The sequence below is a fragment of the Chrysochloris asiatica genome, unplaced genomic scaffold, assembly GCF_000296735.1.
Source record: "Chrysochloris asiatica unplaced genomic scaffold, ChrAsi1.0 scaffold00018, whole genome shotgun sequence".
Lineage (NCBI taxonomy): Eukaryota > Metazoa > Chordata > Mammalia > Afrosoricida > Chrysochloridae > Chrysochloris > Chrysochloris asiatica.
This window is the reverse complement of record NW_006408536.1, coordinates 29139054-29154768: the sequence shown is the minus strand read 5'-3', so window position 1 is coordinate 29154768 and position 15715 is coordinate 29139054. Positions and strand designations below refer to the sequence as shown.

Sequence of the window (15715 nt, the reverse complement as noted above, 5' to 3'; positions counted from 1 at the left end):
TCTGAATGATCTAAGTGCCTATTAAGTTTTAATCCTCTGAGATCTCCACAATGACACACAACCTATTTCTTGAAAACTTGTGGAACAGTCCAATCATTGCTATAAAACAAACACCATTTATGAAAACCCAGGCATGTTCCTGACACTTGAATGGAAGCCATACATAACCCTCTGTCTTCTTGTTAATCCAGACTCACTTCCACTGGGATATGTTAATCCAGACTCACTTCCACTGGGATATGCAAGCTCTAGCTTCACGGCACATTTGCCTCATTTCCACAGGCTGTGGATGAACACTGTGTAAAGACACTCCTCACGATGTCATTAATGACAGCAGCAATTGTCTTTTCAGACAATGAAACTACCTCTGTGGAAACTCCCTGGCAGGCATTGCTAGGCTATACTGACAAGATGAAATCTTTAAGGGATAAATGTGCCAAACTTTATTGTGGCAGGTCTTTATAACGCTCTTGGCTGTTAAGATAATTGCAACAAAAGTTCAGGAGAAAAGAAACAAAAACCATGATAACCCATTTCTATTATGCTTTATAAACACACACACACACGCTCAGAATTTCTCCAAATAATAAAAAGAATATGTCATCCTCGGACGGTTTCCAGTCTGTCCTCCAAGAAGAGAATGGGAGAGAACCCTATTAGAAGCCACCAGCATGAGAGCGGGGCAGGGCAATCCTCTACAACTACAACTGTTAGAAATAATTCCCTCGTAGTCCCAATAAAGAAAAACTTCAAAATTCAGAGAAATGGAGGGCGGGGAAGGGATTGGTGAAGAAAACAAATCATGTCTCATCGTTTGGAATGCAGATATCAATTATTTTTTTTTTAAATTAACCAACCACAGTACATTCTGAATACCTTTTGCTTAAGTATTTCAATTTCTCTATATTAATTTATATATTATATGATAAGGACCTCTGGTAGCACAGTGGTTACGAATCAGGCTGCAAACCGCAAGTTCGAAACTACCAGCTGCTCAGCGGGAGAAAGATGAGGCTTTCTGCTCCCATAAAGATTTATAACCTCGGAAACCCTGTTCAGGGTCGCTATGGGTCGGAACCGACTCCACGGCACTTAACAACAACAACATGAACGATATAACCGATATACATATATACAATGAAGTACAATATAAAGCAACTCTGGAGATGCCACAGTTAAGTAAGTGCTCAACTGCTAACTGAAAGGTTGTGGTCCCAATGCACCCAGTGGGTTCGCAGGAGAGAGACCTGGAGATCTGGTTCTGTTCATATGACAGCGTAGAAAACCCTACGGGGCAATTCTAATCAGTCACACAGGGTCTCTATGAGCTGGAATAGATGGGAAAGCATACAACAACTGTATATATAAGTTGTTGTTGTTGTTACGTGCTGTCAAGTCAGTTCCGACTCACAGCGACCCAGTATAGGGTTTCCAAGGAGCAGCTTATGATCTTGAACCACCAACCTTGTGGTTTAAATGACTTTGCAGTCCAGCGCATTAGCTCACAGCAGCACACCAGGACTATATATGCTGATATTGTCAATATATATTTGTGCTATCTTTTTAATATTTGATCACATTTATAAATACATATTTATGAGCAGTACCTAGGGTTGGCATGTGCCACAGCTCCAAGAGGTAGATTGGAACAACTGGCAAAGATCAGGCGACTGTCACATGGGGAAGCCAAGTAATGTTCAGGGACAGCTGAACGTCCTTCTCCTCCCTGCCCGCCCATTGTGCTCTGAGGATTTCCAGGGTGCTCCATGCTTCACAGAGAAGCCATTGGTACTGATTTGAGCATGTGGATCATAACCAACATTGTTGTATCAAATATAAATTCCAGAACACTTCATTGTACTATCGCAGAAACGGTCCATAGATCAAGAGGAACAGAACATGGGATAATGGATAGTTTAAAATCAGGAAAGGCGTGCATCAAAGATGTATTCTTTCAGCATACTTAGTCAATCGTATGCTGAGTCAACAATTCCACAAGCTGTGCTGCATGAGGACTGGATGAAGACTCCTTATTAACACCTGCAACATACAAGTGCTAAAACCTGGTTTTCTGGAAGTAGTTACTGATGAAGATCAAAGACTACAACCTTCAATATGGATCATGCCTCAACATCAAGAAAACAAAATCCTTACAACTGGGCCAATAAGCAATCTATTAAGAAATTGAGAAAATACTGAAGTTCTTACAGATTTCATTCTACTTACTTGGAGCCACAATCAACTACTTTGGAAACAGTGGTCAAGAAATCAAACATTTCGCTTGGGCAAATCTGCTGCAAAAGAATTCTTTAAAACGTTTAAAAAGTAAAGATGTCATTTTGAGTACTGAAGTGTGCCTGACCCAAGCCATGACGTTTTCGTTCGCCTCCTACGCCTCGTGTGAAAGCTGCACAGCCCAAAAAGAATGAATGCATTGGAATTTACAATGTTGGCAAAACCCAAAACCAGGCACTACCGGAAAAACAAACAAAGCCGTATTGGAGGAAACACCGCCAGAATGCTCCTTGGAAGTCAGGATGGCCAGACTTTGTCTCTCGTACTTTGGGCATGTTTTCAGGAGGGACCAGTCCCTGGTGAAGGACATCGTGTTTGGTGAAGTTAGAATAAAAGAGGAAGACCCTCAATGCGATGGAGTGATACAATGGCTGCAACAGTGGGCTCGAACATACTAGGACCCAGGACCGGGTAGTATGTTCTTCTGTTGTCCCTAGAGCCGCTATGACTCAGAACCAGCTCAATGGCACATCACAGGTCTTTTTCTGCCCTGAGTCAGTGGCTCTCAATTGGGTATGATTCTGCGCAGCCCACAGGACTTTTCACAATGGCAGGAGACAAGTTCACTTGTAATAAACTGTGAGGGGTAGAGGGGTTGACGTACCACAGCGGAGGCCACAGATTCGGACTTCCTGCTCAGCATCTTTTATTGCACGGAGCACACCCCTCCCTCCCTCCTCTCACCAGGATAAAGAATTACCAGCTCCTATGTTGACACTGAAAAGTCCACAAGTGAATGCCATCGGTGGATCTGCCCTATTAATAATCAAGTCCACCCTGAGAAACAGCTTTCCCAGCATAGAGAGATAAATTACTGTGAACTATGACCTCCCATCTTGTGTCAACTCCAGATATTTCAGTGACACTCATTTTTCCACAGTATGGTTTTGGTATTGTGAGGGCACTGATCAAACAAGCCAACAACCATCCAGTTAAGGCCAGAGTAGGTGCTTTGACACTAAGACATCTGGTCAACCCATAAACCCTGCTGCGCCCTTCCTCTTACAGTCTGTAACCACACCTCTCCCCTCGGACCTATTTTGTTCTCAGATGAGCAGCTACTGCAGTCACCTGGCACTCAATGGTTTCCCCCCACCCCTACCCCCGCAAACAGTCCCCCAGAGGACTTTCATGTTTTAGGGTTGGTTGGCATGCAGAGACTAGGAGTTGTACTGAATCACTTGATCACAAATAGACTATGTTGTTGTTAAGTGCCATCAAGTCGGTTCTGACTTACAGCGATCCTGTACAGGATTATCGAGAAGCAGCTGGTGGATTTGAACTGCCGACCTTGTGATTCAAAGTCCAGTGCTGATCCTACAGCGCCACACAAGGGTCATAGTCACAATTGTTGTTGTTGTTGTTAAGTGCCATCGAGTTGGTTCCAACCCATGGCTTCCCTGTATAGGGTTTCCCAAGAGCAGCTGGTGAGCTAGAACCTTGAGATCTAGTGCTTACCCTACAGAGCCACACCAGGGCTATAAATAGACTACGACTGTCCCCTGCTTAGTAGTAGGGAGTCTAGCAGGGAACGCCTCACAGCCAGTGGAGAATGCAGACCCTAAAGGATGAGCTTTCTGCTCCACAAAACAGACAAACAGAGGGATAGAAAACCTTGTGTTGAGACTGGTCTCAGGCCATGTTTCTTTTCGGTTGTAACCAAATCAAATAGATAACGGATCCTCGATTCATGAATTCAAATAGGAGAAGGTAACCTTCCTTATTAACTTGGTAAAATATTAGCAGAGATGGAAAGAGTACCAGGACATTACAGATTGTGGAGAACATTTATAAATAGATGCTCAGAAAAGCCGGATCACAACCAACCCGTGGAAAGATGTAAAATGGTGCGCTCTAATTCTGTATTGTGAAGTCCTTGTGTGACGCTGTAGGACGCCCACTGGACTGCTGGCCGCAAGGTTGGCTGGTAAACCCACCGAGGCTCCTTGGAAACTCTATACAGGGTTGCTATGGGTAGTGGCTGTCAGTGTTACGTACTACCAGTTTCTGGAAGACAAAAGTGAAAGGTGGCTAGGTTGAGGAAAGCTAGTGAGAATTTGAACTCAGACTTTGACGCATGGGAGCATGGTTCATGTTATTGTTTTCCCTGGAGTGGGTTCGGACATTTAACGTCCTTGTATAGGGTTTCTGAGAGTGGTTGGTGGGTTTGAACCGCAGACCTTTTGATTAGCAGCCCTGCACCATGGCAGTGCTCCTGGGAACATTGGTTCCATTATAAAGCCCTGCCCTATTTATGCTGCATGACTGCAGGGGTTTGATGAGATCATGTATTTGAAAGGGATTTGTTAGCTGAAAAGTACTTTGCAACTCTAAGAGATTGCTACATTATTACTAAGGCTGAGAGGGCTCCCGTTCCAGAGTGCCTGAGGTGCTACAAATCCCAAAATAGTTATGTGATCACATGATGCAATCACAGCCAACAGGACTACTTCCCAGCCCAGCAAGAGGGAGCCAACCTTGTTGAACTAATGTACAGACAAGGAAAGAAGCTATTGATCTGGCACTGGTGAACTAACCTTTGGGCAGATTAGCACAACAGTCTATACTTTATATTTATACTGAACACTTTCATACGAGTGGGAAAAAAAGGAAATTACATCACCTAAAATTGGAGTTCTGGTGTGGTGTTTGTTGCAGGATAATGCACTGGACCAAAAGGTTCGTTCAAATCATAAGGTCGGCAGTTCAAACTCAACAGTTGCTTCTCAGAAACCCTATATAGGATAACTATGAGTCGGAACTGACTTGATGGCATTTAACAAAACAACAAGAGTAGTCACAATAAATTCTAAAGTATATGAGGTTTATACAAACTCTAATTTTTTTCATACAATCCCAACAGTCATGGAAACACAACCCATAATGATTGTTGGGTGCCAACGGATCCATTGTGAGTCAGAACAACACTACAGGACAGACTGAACTGACCATCTGTCCCCCTGACTGTCATCTCTACAGGAAAGAGAAGGGTTCTTTTATCCCATGGAGCAGCTGGTGGGTTCAAACCACCAACGTTTCAGTTAGCAGCTGAGGACTTAACCACCGCATCACCAGAGCTCCTTCAATACATAATTGTTATGGGCTGTCTTTGTTAGGTGTCATCGGGTTGGTTCCAACACATAACAACCTTACGTACAACAGAAGGAAACACCGCCTGGTCCTACACCATCCTCATAATTGCTGTTACATTTGAGCCCATTGCTGCTGTCACTGTGTCCAGTCAACTTGTTGGGGGTCTTACTGTTTTTTACTGACCCTCCACTCTACCAAGTCCAATGTCCTTCTTCTCCAGGGACTGGTCCCTGTTGATAACCTAAGTATGAGAGAGCAAGTGTCACCATCCTGGTTTCATACGAGCTTTCTGGTGTACTTCTGACACAGGTTTGTTCGTTCTCTGGCATGCTAAATAAATCAAATCCTCATTGAATCAAAACATGCAGCTCTCTCATCACACTCCAGCTCTCCATGTCAACATCTGTGAAGTCAACAAATGAGAATTAACATTCCCGATGTGGCACTGTGATTGCAAAGCCATTTGAACTGTTCAAGCTTACCAGCGGTTCAAGCATACCAGCTGCTCCTCGGAAACCCTATACAGGGTCGCTATGAGTTGGAATCGACTCAATGGCAGTAAACAACAATGACAACAACATGTGTGATGTGCCCCTAGCCATCAAGGGTGGGAGAGAGAGATGGGGGAAAAGCTATATTGTGGCCTAAAGTAGTACACCAGAGTAAGTCAAAAGTACTGCTACAATATCATAGACATCTTCATTAAACAAAAACACCAAAACGTGAAGCTACTGTTTCTCATTGTATCCTCATCTAGGTGGTCACACTTCTGAAGGTGGTGTTTCCATCTCTAACCCTTCCCCCAAAGCATTCTGCACTCTGTTATGACAGAAAAAAAAGTCTTCCATTCCTGGCTTTCTTCTCAACAATGCAGTATTCGATGGTCTTAAAACTTCTTTATAATAAGCCCCTATGATCATCCTTTGTTGAGAAAATCTACCAAAATGACATCTGAAGTTCCCCAAACAGTTGCCCTGTCTTGTGAGCTGACCTCTTCCCTCTGCCTTGAATTGAACTGACTCCACGAATCCTCTCAGAAATCACTGTTTTGATGAAACATTTGTTTTTTGAAGGTGTCCTAATGAGACTAAGGCAAGTGCATTACTGAGAGAACTTGTCTGCAAGCCCCCAGGATCACAGAGACATATTTACACACGTTTTGTTTGGAATAAACCTGTGCATATATGCACTAACACGCTAGCAGAAGTCCTTTATGCCTGACCCTTGTGCAATCACCTATAAAAGAAAAGCCGGGGATAAATGAGAACAAAGAGGAGTCCAGGTATGGTGCTGTAGGATAAGCACTGCTTACCACTAGATCGGAAATTCAAATCCACCAGCCACTCCTTAGAACCCTCTACAGGGTTCATATGAGTTGAAACCGACTTCACAGCACTCAACAACAACAAATAAATGAAGGATTAAAGAAATGCTAGAAGAAGAGTGTGCTCTTTGTTGTGGTGGTGATGTGCCGTGGTCACTTCCAACTCCTAGTGACCCTGTACAGGGTTTCTGAGGCTGTAAATCTTTGTTGTGGTGGTGATGTGCCGTGGTCACTTCCAACTCCTAGTGACCCTGTACAGGGTTTCTGAGGCTGTAAATCTTTGTTGTGGTTGTTAAGTGCCATCGAGTCGGTTCCGACTCATAGCGACCCTGAACAGGGTTTCCGAGGCTGTAAATCTTTACGGGAGCAGAAAGCCTCTTCTTTCTCCCACGGAGCAGCTAGTAGTTTTGAACTGCTGACCTTGCGGTTCACAGCCCGATTCGTAACCACTACGCTACCAGAGCTCCTTACGGGAGCAGAAAGCCTTTCATTCCACATGGGATCACTGGCCATAAAATCAGGTCCCATGAGTTGAGCAGTGGTGACTATGTTTGGGAGTCGGACAAGATTCAGTGTGAAAGACATCATGTGTGACCAAGAAGCGCGGAGAAGAGGCTGTGGAAAACAAGGCGAGGTATCTAGTCCCTTGGGTTGCAGTAAGGAGTCATGTACACTCTGAAAGGATGCTCGCTGCCCCAGATCTATGTGCAGAATGACTTGGGTACTAGAATGGCAGGGAGCTAGGAAGACGGAGAGGGGCCAGGGAGTGAAACCAAAGCTAAGTTCTTTATACAAACAAGCTGCTGTCGAGTTCATTCCAACTCATGCACCCCGTGTGTGTCAGAGTAGAACTGTGCTCCAGAGGGTTCTCAGTGGATGATTTTTCATAAGTAGATCCCATTAATGGTGCCCCCGTGTGTGTGTCAGAGTAGAACTGTGCTCCACAGGGTTCTCAGTGGATGATGTTTCATAAGTAGATCCCACTCATGGTGCCCCCGTGTGTGTGTCAGAGTAGAACTGTGCCCTACAGGGTTCTCAGTGGATGATTTTTCATAAGTAGATACCACTCATGGTGTCCCCGTGTGTGTCAGAGTAGAACTGTGCCCCACAGCGTCCTCAGTGGATAACCACTCATGGTGTCCCCGTGTGTGTCAGAGTAGAACTGTGCCCCACAGCGTCCTCAGTGGATAATTTTTCATAAGTAGGCTCTACTCATGGAACCCCCACATGTGTCAGAGGAGAACTAAGGTCCACAGCATCTTCTCGAGCTGAGATCTTTTCAGGAGAATGCCAAGAACTTTCTTCTGAGACACTTCTGGCTGAACTCAAACCTCCAACTTTTCAGTTAGCAGCCAAGTATGTTGACTGTCTACCACATGACAGGCCATTATTGATGGCATTAGAATGTCTCCCAAGTCTTCTCTCCCCCATCTGTAGTGTCAGCGTGGCATCAGGGTGTCAGAGCGCATTGCATGAGAAGAAAAGGAAAAGAAACTTGGAGAAGAAAACATGTCTGTGCAAGCTCACAGATGTGGTTAGCTTTGAGCGAGGAGGACAAGAGTGACATGTGGATGGTAGCAGAGAGCAGCTTGGGTGGGACACAGGTTTCCACAGGAAGATCAGCTGGCAGCCCTCAGGGCATGCATAGTTGCTGGAGACAGCATACACAGACCCTGGGTTGATCAGTGCCAGCCCCATTGAACCACCTCTGAATATAATCAGTTTAACCCAAATGCTCTCCTTCCTCCTGAAACTATATAGGAATATTAAGAACAATGTAGCATTTTAAGTATAGATAAATGAAGCCCGGTGCCTGAGATCTTGCTCACAAACAAAAGTTTGCAAAGTGTGCAGAGATAGCTTGGCTCCTTTCCGGAACCTTGCTTTATGTTATGTATCCTTAAGAAACCACACGTCGCTACTCTAGATCATTTAAGCCTAAAAATTAATATATAACAGCTTGATTGAACCTTTTTTCTGTAAAAATAAAAATGTTAGATTGTTAAGAAAAAACTATGAAAATATCTTAAAAGTTGTTCCTGTGAATCATTATGTCCTGTTTTGAATGATTAATCACATTTCAGTTCATATCCTGTCTTAATCACATCCTCCCTTTGTGACATCCTCCCTGAGTGAATTACATCCTTCCTTTGTAACAAATCCCTCCCTAAAAAAGAGAATAAAAGGCTGAGGTAGAGTGAGTTCTGCAGGCAATGCTGTGCAATGCTGTGCAATGCTGGGCAATGCTAGGCAATATGTTTGCAGATCTGTCTACCTGCCAGCTTGCATCATATCTGTGTGTCTGTAATTTTTGTATATATTTCATCTCTCTCTGTCTCTATCCCTTTCACCGCCAGATCTCCCTTCTTCGTGACACCCACACTTCCTTGTCGAGGCTAGAACCCGACATAGGACCTCGACACATAGTGAATAATGTCCAAGAAGCTGCTGGTCCTGAGGCCAGGGTTTTGAGAACAATGAAAGCTGAGGAAGAGTTTGTCACAGATTCTCCCGTCTACATCATCTTTCATTCCTTTCCCAACAACTTTCTGACTTCTGCCTCCTACAGTGTCATGCTAAGTGATGTTGCTGTTGCTAAGTGTCATCGAGTTGGTTCCAAGGAGCAGCTGATGGGTTTGAACTACTGACCTTGCTGTTAGCAGTTCAGTGCTTATCTACAGTGCTATAGCTCTGGTAGCGTAGTGGTTACGAATCGGGCTGCGAACCTTAAGGTCAGCGGTTCGAAACTACCAGCCGCTCCGCGGGAGAAAGATGAGGCTTTCTACTCCCGTAAAGATTTACACCCTCGGAAACCCTGTACAGGGTCGCTATGGGTCGGACCCGACTCGATGGCACTTAACAACATAGCAGGGTAGGTCAAGTGATAGAGCAGCTGAATCTAGACTCTACCGTCAAGGACCTTACGATCCATGGCTGTTTACAAGCCCAAGCCCAGGGTCTATGTTAATGAGGAGGCATAGAACCAGTGAGCCTAAATGTGAGCATTTCTAGAATGGTGACAGCTAGGGATGTCATTGCCCAGTAATGTTTCATTCTTTTGTGTGTGTGTGTGTGTGTGTGTGTGTTTATCCTTTAAATGAGAAGATCGGAACATGTTGACAGGAAGGTCAGACAGAGCTGGTAGGGAGGGTCTGGTTGAAGATGTGGTAGAATCAGGCAACAATTGATTAAGGTCCCAGAAACACTGAAGGCAGTAGGACATTGTAACGCAGAATTTTAGAGGCAGGGAATCTTCAACGTCTTCTCATCCACCCTTAGGGCCTTCCAGATTTAGGAACAAAAACGTCACAATTTTATTACGAGAGACAACACTGGCAAGCAGGGTTTAAGCTCATGTGATTGGAGACAGGTCATTAGATGCCTGTATTCAGCGTAGAAAATGCACCATCTCCATGTGGGTCACAGACTCCAGAGTGCTGACAGGAACCAGGAGTCACATCCATGAAGCAATCACAGCTCCCCAGGGGTGGGGACCCAGCGCTGATGACCACTCATGGGTGGTACCCTTCAGGGGACAATTCTCTGGGCCAAGCTTGAATGGCCTAGAAGGAAGAGAACACTCAGGAGGTGAGCAACAAGGAAACTTCAGATTCCAGCCAGGTCCGAAGACAGAGCGCTGGCATTGGACTGAAGAATCCCTGAACGAAAGCCCACTGCCACCAAGTCGGTCTCTGAACTGCCACTTGTTAACTGCTTTGAATGCCACTCGCTGTGAACTGCAACGTTGGTGGTTCAAACTCACCAGCCACTCCTCAGAAACCCTGTACACAGTCGCTTTCAGTCAGAACCGACTCGACGGCACTTAACAACAATGGTTGGAAGAGTAAGTAGATGTGGATATCTGTGTGTGCAACCAGAAGACGGGATCAACAGGAAAAATGAGAGGCTAGGACTTGCTCTTTTTGCAGGATAGACATTATGCTTTTCCAAAAAAATACCTTCTGCTGAATAATAAAAAATACATCAAGTAAATCATTTACATTTCATTTTGCCTGTAAAGTTGACAGGTTGTATGGAATACGTTTTCGGTTCCTTTTTTTTTTTTTTTAAATCAACCTTTTCATTTTACACACGTCTATGAAAAGGCTTCAAAAAGTTCATGGAGATTTTTCATTGAATTCTGTTTAACGTCATTCCATTTCATTCCATTTTTTCCTATGAACTTTTTGAAGCATGGTCTAGAATAACAATATCAGCAGCTGTTTCTAAAGAACATTCCTGGATTCTGCACTCACGGCTGCCCAGATTTCCTGGGAACGTGCAGATCTGTTCTGTCGATGGTCCTGAGGAGTTTTGTACAAGGCATTTCCTGAAATCTATGCATGGTACGGCCTGAAGAACACCACGGATTCCCTCCAGTTCTCAGTTAGTATAAAAATGGTGACAGTCCCGAGTGTCTTGCCAAAATAATGAAATTTCTTGGAAGGCAGCTGGCAGAAGTGCCACTGAACAATCGTGGCAAGTCCAAAAGGGATTAGCATGCCCCCACAGCCCAACCAGGGGACACCTGAGACGTTGCCATCCACAAGTCGACTGTCCCTGAAACATGTAAAGGACCATGCCTCTCCAACCACAGTGCTTACCAACAACTCATGCAGCCTGAGCTTTCACACTGAAGGATGGGTGTGCCACCATCCACAGCGCACCTACTCTTAGTTACAGTAAGAACAACAGAAACACAGGAGGAATGAAATGAGCCAAGTCCCACGGTGAACAAAGAGACAGCAATGGGAATCCACAAGGCTCTGTAAGTCGGGGGGCATAGGCCCTGCAAGCAGATGCCTTAGTGACAACCCCAGGAGCCCTGGGCACAAGGTCTCAGCTTCCTGGAGGGTTCAGGCTGACATGACTCCAATTATCTTGGTTTCTAACTGCAACACACACAGCAAACCAATTCTCCCAGCCTTGTGCTCCCGTTGGCTTCTAAAGGGTCCTCTCTCCTTCTTTGGATTAGATTAACCCCTCCTACAACATCAAAAAGAGCCAGGTAGCACCTTGGTTGAGCACTCAGCTGCTGCTTAAAATGTCAATGCACCAGCTGCTCCTGCGGAGAAAGATGCTGCTGACAGTCTGCTTCCGTAAAAAGGACAGACTTGGAAGTCCTGGGAGGCACTGAATTGGACTCCATTCAACAGCAATGGGCTAACGGGTGTCCTCGGGCAGATCACCCTATCCACCACTCAAAGTTGCTCCGATATGTGGTTATGTCCATCTAGTCTGTTCCTCCCACAGTGTTAGATGCTGCTATGCACAACAGACTGAACACTGCCTCATCCTGCAGCATTCTCTCAAGTGTTGCTATGTTTAAGCCCACGGTTGCAGCCCCTTGGTCAAGCAATCCAGCTCATTGGGGGCCCTCCTCTCTTTTTGTTGATCCTCTACTTTGCCAAGCATGATATACTTCTCCAGGGACTGGTCCCTCCTGATACCACGTCCAAAGTACATGAGACAAAGTCTCACCATCCTGCTTCTAAAGAGTATTCTGGCTGTCCTGCTCCCAAGACAGATTTGTTTATTCTTCTAGCAGCCCACAGTACACCAGTATTCTTCACTGCAATTGAAGTGCATCAATTCTTTTACACTCTTCCGTTTTCCCTGTCCAGTTTTCACAAGCATAGGAGGAATGGAAATTCTGCTCTGTGCCTGGATTTATGGACACCTTGGAACTCTTTGCTTTTGAACACTTTGAAAAGGCTTTTTTTGTAGCAGATTTGCCCAATGCAATAGGTTGTTTGATTGCTGCTTCCATCGGTGCACATCAAAACAACTCAAGCCATGAGCCGGTTCCTGGAGGTAGTGAACGCCCAGAATTATAAGCCTTCATTAGATCAGACTTTGCATAATTTCATTGCAATTGCCAGCCCCAGCTTTCTGGGGATTTAAACAGCTTTAACCATCTCCCGAAGACCAATCACAAGGTAATCTGTATAGCAGCTAGGGTCTCCCAGCGCCTGCCCCAGGGTCCTGAGTGCCTGTTCAGGGACACGAATGGAGATCAGGATGTCCCTCCTTCCTGAGATTTGTGAAGGATTGTGCAAATCTGGCTTTGCTCTTATTGCCATACCCTTCCAAACCCATCCTGGACCACACACAATTCCTAAGGCATCATGTTGTGGATAATTCTGCCCAACAGTGTCCACCCTGCTCCCAGGCTGGGTGGCCAGGAGTCCTTCCCAAAAAAGCCTCTGGCACTCATTCAAACATAAATCCATCTCAGGACCCACTGGATTTTGCGATTTGCCCCCATGTTAAATCTGACATGGGTACCGTTGAGCCTGACTCAAACTTCTAACTTATATTTATGGGTTAAGAAGTTGTTTACATCGGGGAGCTATACCAATGCCACGTTGTTGTTGTTAAGTGCCATCGAGTCGGTTCCTACTTACAGTGACCCTGACTTGGGTTTCCAAGCAGTGACTGGTGGGTTTGAACTGCCAGCCTTGTGGTTCACGGTCTAGTGCTGATCCCACAGCGCCACACCAAAGCACATGAGAAGTCCATACCAATGTCATGGGGAGACACGTAAACCAGTTGCCCCTGCGTCCACTTGGTCTCGTGGTGCCCTCTCCCCCATGTGTGCTAGGGTAGAACTGTGCTCCACAGAGCTTCTAGTGGCTGAATTTTCAGATCTACAGGACTTTCTTCCAACTCACTTCAGGGTGAAATTGAATCTCCAACCTTTCCACTCATCCACTATACCAGAGAAGGACTCCACACATTCCAGAAAATCCACCTGTGTGTCTGTGACGTGTGGTCCAAACCAGTGTGGAACATGAAGCATGCCCCTGCAGTATGACAAGCTGCACCAACACCAGTGTCATCATAAACCCTTCCGGAGAACAGCAGACTGGGACTCTGGCAGCCTCATGAGTCTGTGTGGTGTCTGGCATGCCGAGCTTGGGAAGGGCACGGGATGCGCTTGAAAAGGCGGGGGGAGCCAAGTCTGCTGAGGACTCGAACGTTTCCCATCGCCCCTGCCAGATCACGTCACACCAGCATTGTCAACATGAGAGTTCCAGGCAGCCTTTAGCAGCCCCGTTCAACTTGGCGTTCTGTGCTAGGTCCGTTCGATATTAACGGATCAGAAGCGATAGTCCTAACTTTCCAGAAAGCTGATAGAGAACACGCAAGTGGAGAGGAGATATTACTGATGGATGGGAAGTTGTGTGTATCATAGGACCTGTTGTTGTTGTTGTCAATTCCATTGAGTCATTCCAACTTATAGCGACCCTGTACAGGGTTTCTAAGGAGAGGCTGGTGGGCTTGAACTGCCAATCTTGCAACAATCCAGGATTCCATCATTGTTGTTGTTAAGTGCTATCAAGGTTGTTCCAACTCAGCGAACCTGTATAGGGTTTCCGAGGAGCAGCCGGTTGGTTTGAATCGCCAAGCTTGTGGTTCAAATCAGTCTTGTAGTCCAGTGATGATTCTACAGCTCCACGCCTAGTTGGTCTTTCAATGATCACTGGTAGTGCAGTGGGTAAAGTATTGCGCTTAACCTAAAGGTTGGTGGTTCAAACCCACAGGCTGCTCCGAGGGAGACTGATGAATCTGTCTACTCCTGTAAAGAATGACAGCCTCGGCAATGCTATGGCGCGGTTCTGTGCTGTGGGGTCACTGTGTGTCGGAATCCACTCTATAGCAGTAGGGTTACTTCATCTTCAAATCAGACTCGAACTTGTGCTATCTCATTCGGATATTTAATTTTGTTTTACTTTCTCCCCCGAAACAGAGTGATGGTGAGACCCTTCTCTCCCATGAAACCCTGGCCTTAAAGTGATTGTTTGGGTTCACCTGGGAAGTGAACCCAAACTGGAGACAAGCACAAACTCGGTGGTAAATGTGGGTAAGAATGATGGCTTGTTTCATGACCCTAATCTTTCAGGACATTTTGCACACCTGCCTTACACTGTAGCCAGCTCAGCTCCCATTCCGGATCTCTGTTCCTTGCACCCCACCACTCCCTTGATCCAACGCACACAGTGAAGGCCCTTGGCAAAAAAGACGCTCTTCTCACAGCCTTGCATCCACACTCAGCTACCCAAACACTGTCTGATCAGCTGTCAGCTTACAACTCTCTTGTGCATCGCTTGCTCTGTGGAGACACCTGGGAGCAGAACCCGGGTCACCTCACACGTAGAACAAGAAGCGCAATGCCATGGTGACGCTCCATGTGTGTTGCTGTCATGGCGACGCTAGGTGTGTGCGCTGCTGCCATGGCGATATGCCGTGTGTGCGTTGCTGCCATGGTGATGCGCCATGTGTGCACTGCTGCCGTGGCGACGTACTGTGTGTGCGTTGTTGCCATGGTGATGCGCTGTGTGTGCGCTGCTGCCATGGCGACGTGTCATGTGTGCGTTGCTGCCATGGTGATGCGTCGTTGCCATGGTGACGCACCGTGTGTGCGCAGCTGCCATGGCGACGTTCTGTGTGTGCGTTGTTGCCATGGTGATGTGCTGAGTGTGCGATGCTGCCATGGCGACGTGCCGTGTGTGCGTTGCTGCCATGGTGATGCGCCATGTGTGCGTTGCTGCCATGGTGGTGCGCCGTGTGTGCTGCTGCTGCCGCCACGGCGATGTGCCATGTGTGCATTGCTGCCATGGTGATGCGTCGTTGCCATGGTGACGCACCGTGTGCGCTGCTGCCATAGCGATGCGCCGTGTGTGCTGCTGCTACTGCTGCTATGAGGCGCCGTCCAGTCAGATCTGACTCACAGCGACTCTGTATGGGGTTTCCAGGAGCAGCTGGTGGGTTTGAACCGCCAACCTTGCTGTTAACAGACAAGTGTTTATCCCACAACATCACACCAGACTCTGTATGGTGGTGTTGTTTGGTGTTGTTTACTCGGTTCTATCTATAGGGACCCCATATAGGGCTTATAAAAAGCAGCTGGTGGATTTGAACTGCTGACCTTGCAGTTCAATGTTTACCCTACAGCACCACATACCCTACATGAGAAGGCTTCAGTGTTTACCCTACAGG

At 46.2% G+C, this 15715-nt stretch overlaps 1 protein-coding gene across 1 annotated transcript in view; it reads right to left on the bottom strand.

Annotated features, from left to right (window-relative positions):
• KAL1 (Kallmann syndrome 1 sequence) overlaps nucleotides 1-15071 on the bottom strand; it is an 89515-nt gene extending 74444 nt beyond the window's left edge. The window contains exon 1 of the mRNA XM_006835702.1: nucleotides 14868-15071. Within this exon, the coding sequence (XP_006835765.1) occupies nucleotides 14868-15071 (204 nt within the window). The remainder of the gene's footprint in view (nucleotides 1-14867) is intronic.
• Nucleotides 15072-15715: the final 644 nt, after the last annotated feature.